This window comes from Acinonyx jubatus, chromosome A3 (assembly GCF_027475565.1).
Source record: "Acinonyx jubatus isolate Ajub_Pintada_27869175 chromosome A3, VMU_Ajub_asm_v1.0, whole genome shotgun sequence".
Taxonomy (NCBI): domain Eukaryota; kingdom Metazoa; phylum Chordata; class Mammalia; order Carnivora; family Felidae; genus Acinonyx; species Acinonyx jubatus.
Genome location: NC_069388.1, coordinates 58,926,595 through 58,939,761, shown reverse-complemented (window position 1 = coordinate 58,939,761; position 13,167 = coordinate 58,926,595). Strand labels below are relative to the sequence as shown.

General features: G+C 37.1%; 1 protein-coding gene across 10 annotated transcripts in view; it reads right to left on the bottom strand.

Moving 5' to 3' along the window:
• The window catches only part of AFF3 (ALF transcription elongation factor 3), a 568,021-nt gene that overhangs the window by 176,989 nt on the left and 377,865 nt on the right, over positions 1-13,167 (bottom strand). For all 10 annotated transcript variants that reach the window (XM_053200457.1, XM_053200460.1, XM_053200461.1 and 7 more), the window contains one exon: positions 6,249-6,285. In XM_053200457.1, coding sequence (XP_053056432.1) covers positions 6,249-6,285 — 37 coding nt within the window. The remainder of the gene's footprint in view (positions 1-6,248; positions 6,286-13,167) is intronic.

Here is a 13,167-nt window from a genome sequence, read left to right as displayed (position 1 = left end):
GAGATATATTGTGCTTGCTCTCTGTGACATTCTCTTTAAACCCTTAAAATTTTTTTGTAGTATTCTTTTTTTTAATTCATAGAAGAAAATAACTATTTTCTTGATACGAATCTCCTGTCACATATATACATGCACACACAGAGACTCTCCTTAAATAATTTCTCCCAGTGGGAGTCTTTTTACTCCTTTTCTGGTATCTTTGGATGATTATAAGTTCTCAATATTAATGTACATGAATTTATCAACATTTTCCTTTATTTGATATCTTTTTTATTTTAATAAATATATCATAAAGATGTTCTATATTATCTTTTGAAAGTATAGAATTTTAATATTAACATTCAGGTCTTTAAAAAATACCTGGAAAAGTTTTTGTATATGGTGTGGTATATTAATTTCATTTTTTATCCCTATAGATAATCAATTATTCTGGTACTATTTATTAAGAAGCCCATTCTTTCTCCATTGGTCTACATTATCAGCTCTGTAATAAATCTAGTTTTCATACATTTGTGGGTCTGTTTCTGGGTCTTCTGTTTCATTGATCAATTTGTCTATTACTATCTTCATTACTTAGCTAAAAAATATGTACTTATTTCTAATACTAGAAAGGCCAGGCTCCAACCTTGTTCTTCTTCAGGAGTGTCTGAGCTATTCTTAGCCCTTTGTTATATCACATACATTTGAGAATCAACTGTCGTTTTCTACATACACAAAAGTGAAGTTATAAATTTGCTGTCTGCTGGATCCTATTGCTACCATTGAGAAGTCAACTGGAAGTCTAATTGTTGCTTTTCTGAAGATATTAAAGGGTATTTTAAGATTTTTTTTATCTTTGTGATTTTCAGTTTAACTATAATGTGTCTAGTGTGGACCTCTTTTTATTTATCCTGTTCAATATTCATTGAGTTCTTTCAATCTGTGTGGTAGTGTCTTTCAATTCTGGAAAATTTTCAGCCGCTTTCTCCTTTATATTTACTCTGTTCCCTTCGCTCCTTCTGGAATTCTAGTTGAATATACATTAGACCTCTCACTTTATCCCTTATGTTCTTTTCTTTTACTTTTTTTTTTTTTTTTTGGCAGCAGGGGCAAGGGGGAGGACAGAGAAAGTGCAAGAGCTGGGGACAGGGGCAAAGGAAGAGAGAGAATCTTAAGCAGGCTCCACACTCAGTGCAGAGCCTGACATGTGGCTCAATCCCACGACCCTTGGATCATGACTTGAGCCAAAACCAAGTCAGACACTCAACCAACTGAATCACCTGGGTGCCCCTGTCCCTCATGTTTCTTAACTTCCATTTTGTATTTTCCATTTCTCTAGGCTGCATTCTAGATAATTGCTTAAGTCCAATTTTGCAATTCATTACTTTTTTCTTCAGTGATGTCCAATCGTCTGCTGTTAAGCCTAAGGAATTCTTATTTTCTATTTTTATTTTCTCAATTATAGAGGTTCTGATTAGTATGTCTTCAAATCTTTTCTTTCTTTACCACATTTTCAATCTTCTCTTTTATTTCTAGAAATTAAAGTAAGCACTCTTGTTTTGTATTTTGGGCTTGGTAATTCCAATCTCTCAAGTCTTTGCCGGTCTAATTCTCTGCCATCTGTTTTTCATTGCTTTTGTTTATAGTCTCTTGTTTTCTTGTTTATGAGTTGTTTTGATAGTGAGTTTTTCATTTCTTTTAGAATTCTATTTTTATTCTTTTTCTTCTTTTCCATTTTCTTTCTTTTCTCTTTCTGGTATCCCTATTAGTTGGATTTTGACCTTTCCTCCCTGATTGATCTTCCATGTATCTTACCTTCCTTTTGTATTTCCTTCTGTCTTTTGCTTAATATCCAGAAAAAGAAAATGTTTTCAACCTTACATTCTAGATTCCAGACTTCAGGTATTTATATTAATTTTTTAAGTTTTATTGGCCATATTTAAATTCTCAAGTGCTTGTTTATTCTCTAATGACTTCTTTTTCATGCCATTCTGTTCCCTTTATATTTAATACAAATAATTTCATTTTTTTTCTGAAGGCTGTAATGATACTTGCAATTTTTTTCTTCTGTTCTTTGAATTAATATATTGATTCCCTTAGGGCCATTCCTTCTCTTTGATGCTCCTTGGTTATATATTCACATTTTTGAATGAAAATGGGTTGGTTAATGAAGGTAAATGGTGTGAATTTCCTATACTGGTACACTGATCTCTTTTCCTAACACTCCTTTGCCTTGGAGGGAAGGGCTGATTTAGAGCTCTTTGTAAGTGGATAGGGTTTGGTGACTCAAAGGCTTTATTTAGGGTTCAGAAGAGAGGCCTCAGGCAAGCTGGGAGCCCTAACCCTACACTCCAACAAAAGTAGGAAGTACTTCAGTCTGAGTATTAGTATTTTTTGTTTCCATCTTCAGCAAACTTGACTCTTCTTTTGCCAACCATACATGTCTATTTTTAAGGTCTGGTGTCATCTCAGAATCTGTTCTGCTTCTCTCTTATTAAAGTTCCAGTAGTTAAGTAGAACTTCAGGTCAGCTCTTCATTTTCTTAGTAAATGTAACTAATTTTTTTTGTCTTTTGAATTTTTTGGGGAGAAAAACCAGACTGGATGCTCTGTATAAGAAAACAGTTAGGATGGGGGTTGAGGTAATTGGTAGAAGAATGACCCAGGTCTTCCTATCTTGCTCACAATCCATGCCTATCTATTCTTTCTTGGGAATAAGTGGCAATATGGAGTCTCTCCTAGAGCTCCCTAGGATAGTTTCCACCACTATTAGAACTTGTTCCTGTTTTTTCCATCATTTTCCTTTCTTTCTTTTTCTGGGTCATGATCTTCCCTGCCAGGATGATCAAACAGTATGGTCCTTTCTGCTTCTGTTTTCCAGAAACTCAACAGAACTTCTGGTTTGTTGATTGCATCCCCTCGTGTTCTCAGTGCTATTATGGATTTATTTCCATTACTATAGCTTTTGGTTAGCTAAATGGGGATTCTAAAGAAAGGGGAAGAGGTGCTTATGCGTAGTCTTCCTCTTGAACAGGACACTCTCAAAACTTTTAAAAAACACAGACATATATCATCTATTTTAATATTTAAGTTTCTCAATGCTTAAAAAGCTTATATTTTATAATATTAAATTAATCAGTAATTCAACAAAATGACTAGAGTATCCATCTTTTTTTTTTTTTAATTTTTTTTCAACGTTTATTTATTTTTGAGACAGAGAGAGACAGAGCATGAACAGGGGAGGGGCAGAGACAGAGGGAGACACAGAATCTGAAACAGGCTGCAGGCTCTGAGCGGTCAGCACAGAGCCTGATGCGGGGCTCGAACTCACGGACCGTGAGATCATGACCTGAGCCGAAGTCCCGAAGTCGGATGCTTAACCGACCAAGCCACCCAGGTGCCCCTAGAGTATCCATCTTTTAAAAGATTTGGATTAAAAGAATTTCTGTTTAATTCACACACTCTTTCCCTTTAGTATCGACATACATACTTTTGCTAATTTCAAAAAGAAAAAAAGCATTGACCTGGGGCGCCTGGGTGGCTCAGTCGGTTAAGCGTCCAACTTCGGTTCAGGTCATGATCTCACTGTTCGTGGATTCAAGCCCCATGTCAGGCTCTGTGCTGATAGTTCAGAACCTAGACCCTGCTTCAGATACTAGGTCTCCCTCTCTCTGTCCCTCTCTCTCTCTCTCTCTCTGTCTCTCTCAAAAATAAACATTAAAAAAAAAAAAAGCTTAAAAAAAAAAGGAAAAAAGCACTGACCTAAAGTGGTGATGCTTAGTCCGTCAATCCACACATACATATTTGTGTTTGGTGTCTCTGAAGTTCAGTTTTTTTTTTTTTTCTATTTTCTACCTATTTACTGGAGTCAGAATTCCAGAAATATTCCAAACAATAATGATTCCAAACCAAAAATAAAACACAGCACTGGAACTACTGGTGGCATCAGCTCTCCTAAAGTTTTAAATATGCCATAATCTATAGAAAAAGCTCAGATTTTGGGGGCGCCTGGGTGGCTCAGTCGGTTAAGCGGCCGACTTTGGCTCAGGTCATGATCTCGCGGTCCGTGAGTTCGAGCCCCACGTCGCGCTCTGTGCTGACAGCTCAGAGCCTGGAGCCTGTTTCAGATTCTGTGTCTCCCTCTCTCTGACCCTCCCGCGTTCATGCTGTGTCTCTCTCTGTCTCAAAAATAAATAAACGTTAAAAAAAAAATTAAAAAAAAAAAAAGAAAAAGCTCAGATTTTTAAATAGTGGTATTACCTTTTTATAGATGTACTTGGCTTTTGGGGGATTATTTGGGGAAAAAAAATCTCCCTACCCCTAGAAAAGAGGAAGTCAATCACAAATTTCCCTGACAACGAAATGCCAGAGAGTATACCACACAAGGCAGGTGTCACTTCACATTTCATACAAGATGGGGTCTGCTTTACATAATCTAAACTGTAGTATAAGCATGAGGATTTATGACATGCCATAAAAATATGCCAGATGCATACAAAGTCAAAGTATATAGTTCTTGGACAAGAATTCAAATCCACTGTGAAATGACAGGGGTCAAGGTAGTGAAATACAGTCTGTTGTCTTTGGGGTAGAGATCCTGGAATACAAATCCTGGCAGTCATTTTTCATTTAGCCATGTGATCCTGGGTTAGTTATTGTCTTCAAAATCTCATTTTCATCATGTGTAAAATGGGGATGGTAACGCCTACCTTATATGGCTATGGTTAGGATTAAGTGAAATAACACATCAAGGCACTGGAACATAGAAAAGACTCAACAGCTATTTCCTTTGTTCTTTATGTCAAAAACTCTAAGCTCAGGGAAAGTACATTCATTCATCGATTATGTTCTCTTTACTCTGAACTGTTTAAGTTCAAATGGAAAGAAACAGTGAGGAAAGTAATGGCAACTCTTCTGTATACTCTAGCATGTTTTTTAGTATGTTCATAAGGCATATGATGCTGATACTGCACATCTCATGAAGGACTTAATCAGGCATTTCTTCTAATTTCTTTTCTTACCAGTGAATTTATAGTCTTCAGATTTCAAGTCCCTTGGCCTTTCGCCACTTCACCAGTGCTTGTGCTCACAGCAAATCCCAAAAGAGGGTGGGATAATTAAGTGATATTGCCTTTGTGTCATTATGCCATCATTCCCCTTCCCTGACCTTTCTCTAGCTGTGCATTAAAAGTCCGGGCTTCCTAACACATTTGTCTGGATGTCTTTTCTCCTCAAGCCTTCTGTCTCACAGACGCTCAGTGGGTGAGCCTCAGTTCCAAAGATGCATTTACTAGCTCAGAGTGATTTTCATGTTCAAACATAGCTTTGTAATTGGCAAGGGGTGCTCTTAGCTGAATGGCTGGTTTTGAGACTAACAATGCCCAGTCTTTGTGAGTGTGCTTTCATGACATGGACAATTTTTTAATTAAAAAGTTTTTTTTAATGTTTTATTTATTTTTGAGAAAAAGAGAGAGAGAGAGACAGAGTGTGAGTGGGGGAGGGGCAGAAAGAGGGAGACACAGAATCCGAAGCAGGCTCCAGGCTCCGAGCTGTCAGCACAGAGCCCGACGTGGGGCTCGAACTCAAAGACTGTGAGATCATGACCTGAGCCGAAGTTGGACATTTAACCAACCGAGCCACCCAGGTGCCCCGGGTTATGCATTTTTAATGCTCAAGAAGATACTAACACCAATTACTTCATGCCAAAGAAGAGAACTAAAACACTACTTCATGAAACAATAACATTCTCTCTTTGACGATAAAGCCCGTATGTTTTATTGTACACTGGTTTCAATAAAAAATTCCTTCTTAGATATTGCAGCCTGCCTATCTCTGGAAGAGGGCATGATATCTTCATGCATTCTAAGGTCATTTATCTTGAGGTCTTCTAATTTGTTCTCTTGGCCCACTCATTTTTTTTCAATTTAGGTAACTCATTAGTTGTCTTTAAAGGTTTTTTTCCCTCCTCATATACCAGAGACCAACCATAATAGAGCATAGTGTTCCTTCCTCCTAGCATTCCTTTGAAATTCACCATTTTATGTTTGGCACCTCCTTCTCTTGAATAAAGATGGAGGAGCACTCAAGATCACCTTGAATCTTATCCATTTGGGCAGTACTTGAACAAATGGTCCTCTTTTCCCCGACTTGATTTTGGTTTTTTGGTGAAATTCCTTCTCAACCTACAGTCTACTGCATGCACCTTCCCTTCCTCACCCCCTCCATCTCCCACCCTCCATATATGAAGCTGTAGAGAGAAGTCTTTCTTACTTGGATTATTGTGTCCAGAGGAAACAAGCTGAGAGTCCTAAAAGAACAAGAAATATCAATTAATTTTCTCATTTTGACTTTCAAAATCTAAGTTGAATATGAGGTCTACTACTAGTCACCCAGACCCTAATCTCTAATCATGATCTCTACTGTAATGAGAAACATTTATCTCAATGTCCTGGCTAAGCAGTTCTGGTAAAACAGTTCAGAACCATTTATCTTTTGTGTTGTAGACTTCTGTTTATTGAGGTGAAATTCATGTAACAAAATTAACCACCTTAAAGTGAATAGTTCAGTGGCACATGGTGTGCCACAATTACCTCTATTTGGTTGCAAAATATTTCCATCATTCCTAAATAAAACTCCTTGCCAGTTAGGCAGTATCTCTTCCTTCCCCCGGCTCCCCTCAGGCCCTGACAACCACCAATCTGCATCCTAAATTTATCTATTTTGGATATTTTGGGGAGTGGAATCACAAAATATGTGACCTTTGGTGTCTGGCTTCTTTCACTTAGCATAATGTTTTGGCAATTCATCCAATACTTCATTCCTCTTTATGGCCAAATAATATTCCATTCTATGTATATACAACAGTTCATTTAGCCATTCATCCATTAATGGATATTTGGGCTGTTTTCACCTTTTGGCTATTGTGAATAGTGCTATGTACACACATGTGTATGTAGCTGTTTCAGTCCTTTTGGGTATAGAGCTACAAATGGAATTTGTAGGGTCATATGGTAATTCTATATGAAACTTTTTGAGGAGCTACCAAACTGTTTTTCAAAATGACTGAATCATTTTTCATTTTTACCAGCCATGTATGAGGGTTCTGGTTTCTTCACATCCTCACCAACACTTGTCATTTTCTTTTAATTTTTAGAAACTTTATCATAGCAATCTTAGTATGTGTGCTTTGATATATTTATTTCCCTAACATTTTCATGTTTTTGTTAGACATCTTATATCTTCTTTGGAGAAATATCTATTTAAGTACTTTGCCCATTTTAAACTGGGTTGTTTGCCTTTTTGTTGTTGAGTTGAAAGAGTTCTTTATATATTCTGGATAATAGACTCTTATCAGACATATGATTTACAAATATTTCCTCCCATTCTGTCAGCTGTCTTTTCACTTTATTGGTAATGTCCTTTAATGCACAGTTTTTTTTTTCACTCGTTCCAAAACTCCAACAGTTTAATAACAAATGCTTCCTCACCCTCACCCCATCACATAATGTACAGAAGTTTTTAATTTTAATGAAGTTCAGTTTATTTAATTTTTGTTGTCATTGTTCATGCTTTTGGTGTCATATCTGAGAATCTGCTGCCAAATCCAAAGTCATAAATTTATCTATATGTTTCCTTCCATGAGGTTTATGGTTTTAGTTCATATTACTAGGATTTATTTATTAGGATTTATTATATTGCTGACTTTTAATCTAACCCACTTCCCTTTGATTCTCTACTCTCATCACCTTTCTGCAGATGAGGCCAGCATCCAGGCCCCCAGGGACACTCCACTGAACAATTGTTATCAGTCTCATATTGGTGGACGGAAAGATTACTACAGATTTCCACTTACCTGAAACGGTGGAAAGTCAGTACTCCATAGTATTTTGAGTTTAGTTACTGTTTAGGTAAATAGTGATTGAATCTCATTTTATTTGCATTAAAGTGGAATTCTAAATTTTGTTTTGGGAATTCACATCCTTCTTCCTTGCAAAATTCCCGTTTAGTATGAAATATAAGGAGAGTTATGAAAGAATGAATTAATTGAGATGGTAGGAATGTAAAAGAATAAGCACAGCATATAAAATCCAGTGGAACTTCTTTATAATTTTAGTGCATGGGACAAAAACTGAGTGAAATGGAATTCACTTCTATTATATAGTTTAAAATATTTTACTAGAAGTTTGCTCCATGAATATGTTTGTCATGGGACAGGAGATGTCCTTTAATGTGACTTGTTGCATATTCAAACCTATGTGATGTTTTAAAAAGGAATCCACTGGAACAGTACAAAACCAGCCAGACTATTGGGTGGGGGCTGGGTGGGAAAGTCAGGAGCGGAAGGGATTCACACTCTGCTAGGCTGACTGAATCACACACAGATGCTTTTAATATCAATGTTGGTAATAATGAGCTATTCATCTGCAGAAAAAGAAGGAGCTCAACTCTTAACCTGAGATTCAGGTTTTGGAAACAGTGTATTAAAATGAAATACACTGCTGGTCCTGAACTGATGGGCTAAAGTATAATCCTCATAAATAAATGATTTGGCCCTACTTTGGATAGTTGGTACTAAGAAGATGTCCACAGTTAAATCCTTCAAATGGACTGGTATGTTTTCCATCTTTTCTAATTAATTTAGAGTTTATATCTGAACATAAATTAATGTTAGCTTTGATATGTGAAAAGTACTTTGAGTTCTATGTAATCGACTCCTCTGAGCCATGGGTAGATTTTGACATACTGAAGGTGTCTTGTACTAGAGAGGTAAATACTCACTCACCATCAAATAGACAAACATGGTAACTGAGATAGTTTTCAGCATTAAGTTTATTCTTAAAAGAAAAAGCAGGAATTTTTGTAAGACTGTTTACTGACACTCTTGGGAAATAGCTCATTTTATTTCTGGGTACACGTTAGATACCCTAAACCTCAGATGATGACTACAGACCATAGACTCTGAGCAGAGAACCAAAAATAAGCTCACAGATAACCTGAATTATAATTACATACTGTAAGAGCATACATTTCAGAGATCATGAACTTTGAATTTTACCTAAAACATTTGTGTAATTAATGATGATTATTGTTTCTATTTTGCGTGGGTAGTGAAGAAAGGTAGAAAATGATTAAAGTAATTGGTGAGAAAAAATCACCATATAAGTCTGCCCTTCTGGAAAGAAGGAAACTTCTGGAGATGCACAATAAAATAAAGGCTTTGTTCTAATATGTAATGTCATGTTTGTAACTGAGGTCTTCTGGGTGGTGCACTGAACCAACAAATACTAGCTTGAAAATACTGGCTCTAATCCCAGTGTTTCTTGACCATGGCACTCTGTGGGTACGAATGATGTCCCATTGTCATCCTCACCAACATTGGGCTAGCATGTAGCCAGTTGGCTGGTGGAGGGTGTGAGTTACCTTATGAGCCTTCTCCCAAGATTAGGTCCCAAGGACACTGTCCTCATTTTGATTAGGTCTCTGCTGGCCAACAACAGGGCCTGTGGCTGCTGCTTCTTGAAGGAATCCTGCCCTGCGTAGGTAGCTGCAAAACCCTGCGGCTACCACAGAGTGTACAGATCCTTCATCCTTCACTAAGCCAGAGCCAGACTGGGTTCAGAGTAGAGGGAAACAAAGCTCCTCCCTCCCAAAGGCCCAGGCACTTATATCCTTCCCATGTTATACTTCCTGCCACCCCACCCAGACACCCAGACACCCATACACCTATAGCTTCTGTCTCAAAGGCCTTCTCTCTCTCTCTCCTCTCTCTCAAAGGCTCTTACTAAGTTTTCCATAAGTAGCTTAGGGAGTTGCTAACCCCATCTGTGCATTTTTATTTTAGACTCCTCTGGGAGCACTCTACAAGGGCTGCAAGGTTCTGTCAGGCACCTTAAGAGTTATAGAGTGAGTGCACCAAATCCCTGCCTATAGGGCCTGGGTGTCTGGTGAGTTAGTAGTGGAGATGATGTGTATACAAAATATTATAACCTAGGGCTGAAAGGGATGTCATGACTGCTCTGCAAGAGTGCTTCAAGCCTTTGCAGGCTTTCCTTGTCCTTGGGGATGCATGTCCTGCCATTTTCTGTTTTCTGCTTGGTAAACTTCATTCTTTCTTCAAGGCTCAGAATAAAAAAGCTCAAGACTTACGTGCTCTTTGAAATCTTCCTGAATCTCAGAAGGACTTATCTGCTTTATGTTTTCACTGTACTGTGTCATACTGCCACTACAGAAATGATCTTTTCAACTATGACTCTTTAAAAAAAAAAGACAAGCTCAGCTTTATTAAGGTACAAATTGCATGACATAAATTGCACATATTTGAAGTGTACAACTTGATAGTAAATATCATCAAAAGAATGCTACTATTATTACTGTCTTGACCCAAGGGGGGCTTTATCTTATTAAGGAGCATTTACTTACTTAAAGAAACAAACAAAAGTAATATCTATTCATTAAAGAAAATTCAGAAAAGGAGTAAAGTATTAAAAAAAAAGTTGCCTGCAATCCTGTAACAGGACATTGCTAAGGTAAATTGAATGCTTCTGGTTTGCCAGTGTCATTCATCAAGTGTGCATCATTCTGACACTTGCACAAAGGGGAGAGCCTCTTCTGGTTACTTATAAGGGTATCTACAGATGGAATTTATTCTTCTCTGTCTCTGAGTCCTGAATTCCCAACATCTAAAGTATCATTTGGTATTGGGAATCCTAAACCTTCTTTACATGTGGTGTTTATCTGGAAAGTAAAGTTCGTATAAATCATTTTGCTGGAGATGGAAATAACCAAGCACCCTGGTATCTGAGAAAGCCCTTCAATGAAGCACTGTAATAAAGACTATATTTCATCAGATGTAACATGCCATCAAAACTGTAGGAGGCTACATTCCCTCATGTATTACTATGAAAGAAAATTACTGCCAAGTAATTGTAAGACATCATCAACTATAAAACAAATCCTGATTTTAGGGAATTTAAAATCTAAAAAAAATATCTACCTGAGATCAATAAAACACAGAAGTTCTTAAGCCATGTAGCTTAAGGAGGATCCTTATACTGTGAGATACTACTTAAAAATGGCTTTTGGGGACCATTTGAGGACTGCTCCACTCATATCACTCCTTGCTTGTCTATCAATCAATCATTAGAATTATAAAAGGCAAGAAATAGAACTATATCTTCTCTTATTTTCAGACCCACACATAAAGCTAGTCACTACAGGAAAAAGAATTACCTGATTTGGGATCTCCCGTCACTCCCACCTATCACTTTCTTCTCATTCTTTTCAGTAAAGCTCAGAAGAGTTGAAATAATGTAATTTATAATTAATTTAAATGTTTGTTTCAAGGTAACTCTAAATATTGAGTTTTAGTCCAAACATGTTGTGGTAAACCTTAAAGCATGCTAGGAACCACAAGAGGGACATAGAAAATGAACTTTGGAACTTTAAAGCCCTGTCCTTCATACTTGCTGGCTTCATTCTCCTTCAAGGGTACAAAAGGGCAATAGGATTATCATTTCTAAGATGATTCTAGAATCCTTATGTATAATGCTTTACACACTGATCAGTAAGAATAGTTCCAGACCATGTTTGAACCCACCAAAGTCAGCATCCATTGCCACAGATGTTTGTGAAATATCATTAAAATTTGCACATATGCCTTCTGAGAATGGAAAAGGTTCTACAACTTTGAGTCCTTTACTTACATTTCAAAATTTAGGAGACTGCTACAGAAATGAAGAGAAAAGGGCAAATTAAATTTTTTTCCCTGGGTTTAAATACCTGATAATGGCAAACCATTTTTTTTTTTTTTTTAACCGACTTCAATTACTTTTGAGATTTAAAGAGTGAAGCAAACATGTCTGGTAGTTTTTGTCTAGGGAACTATAACACCAAATTAAGTCTTCAGAGAACAGAAAAAATATATCCAAGTTCATTATCAATGGACTTTACTATACATTATGTCCTTCAATACCCAGACAAATTGGGGAAATTCTCGGAAGTATTTAGCTAATTAATTTAGTGGTACTGGTTACTCAATGCCCGGTTAAAAAGATTTTCTTCGTGAGGTCACATCACCCCTTCAATCTTAATAAGGGCTTACTTTTGTTATTTATTAGTCATTTTGGAGATTTTGCCCCTCAAATTCCATAAATAATTCTTGCTCCTGCACACTAGCAATAGTGATAATCTCAAACATTAATAATCTAATTAATGAACTGCAAGCCCCAGTTGTCAAAATGCTAATTAGTTGAGATACAGGTTAAGAGAGATACACTGTGTGTGTGAAAATTAGCAACAATCTTTGTAGTAGGCACAGTGGGCTCCTTCAAAGATGTCTGTATCCTATTTCCTGGACCCTGTGAATATGCTGCTGCTTATGACAAAAGGAATTCACAGATATGATTAAATTAACAATTTTGAGATAGGAGATTATCCTGGGTTATCTAAGTAGACCCAATATAATTACAAGGGCCTTTATAATAGCGGGAAGGAGGAAAGAGAGTCAGAGAAGGAGACGTGACAAGGAAGTCAGAGGTCAGAATGATGAGGGCGATGAGCTAAGTCACAAGGGCAGCTTGTAGAAACTGAGAACAGCAAGAAAACAAAGTCTTGCTTAGAGCATTCAGAAGGAATGCAGTCCACCAACACCTTGATTTTAGCTCAGACTTCTGACTTCCAGAGTTGTAAGATCATAAATTTGTGTGGTCTTAAGTCACTAAGTTTGTGGTAATTTGTTAACAGCAGAAATAGGACACTAATCCAATCTTATTTCATCTGTACAAGATAAGTTAATAGTACTTATCATAAGCTTTTTGAAAGAGAAGTATTATTAAAATTATGCAATGTTCTTACACTTTGTAAAATGACTTATTCTTTCTTTCTCGGGCAAGGCAAAAAGATCCAGGGTAACATAACTCCACCAAAGTCCTATGAAAGTCCTAAATGACACACAATTAGTTTTTGTTTTGTTTTGTTTTGAGAGAGAGAGAGAGAGAGAGAGAGAGAGAGTGAGCGAGCACCCACGCAGGGGGTGAGAGGAGCAGAGAGAAAATCTTAAGCAGGCTCCAAACCCAGCAGGAGCCTGGCACAGGGCTCAATCTAATGGACCATGAGATCATGACCTGAGCTGAAATCAAGAGTCAGATGTTTAACCAACTGAGCCACCCAGGCACCCGTAAATAACACACAT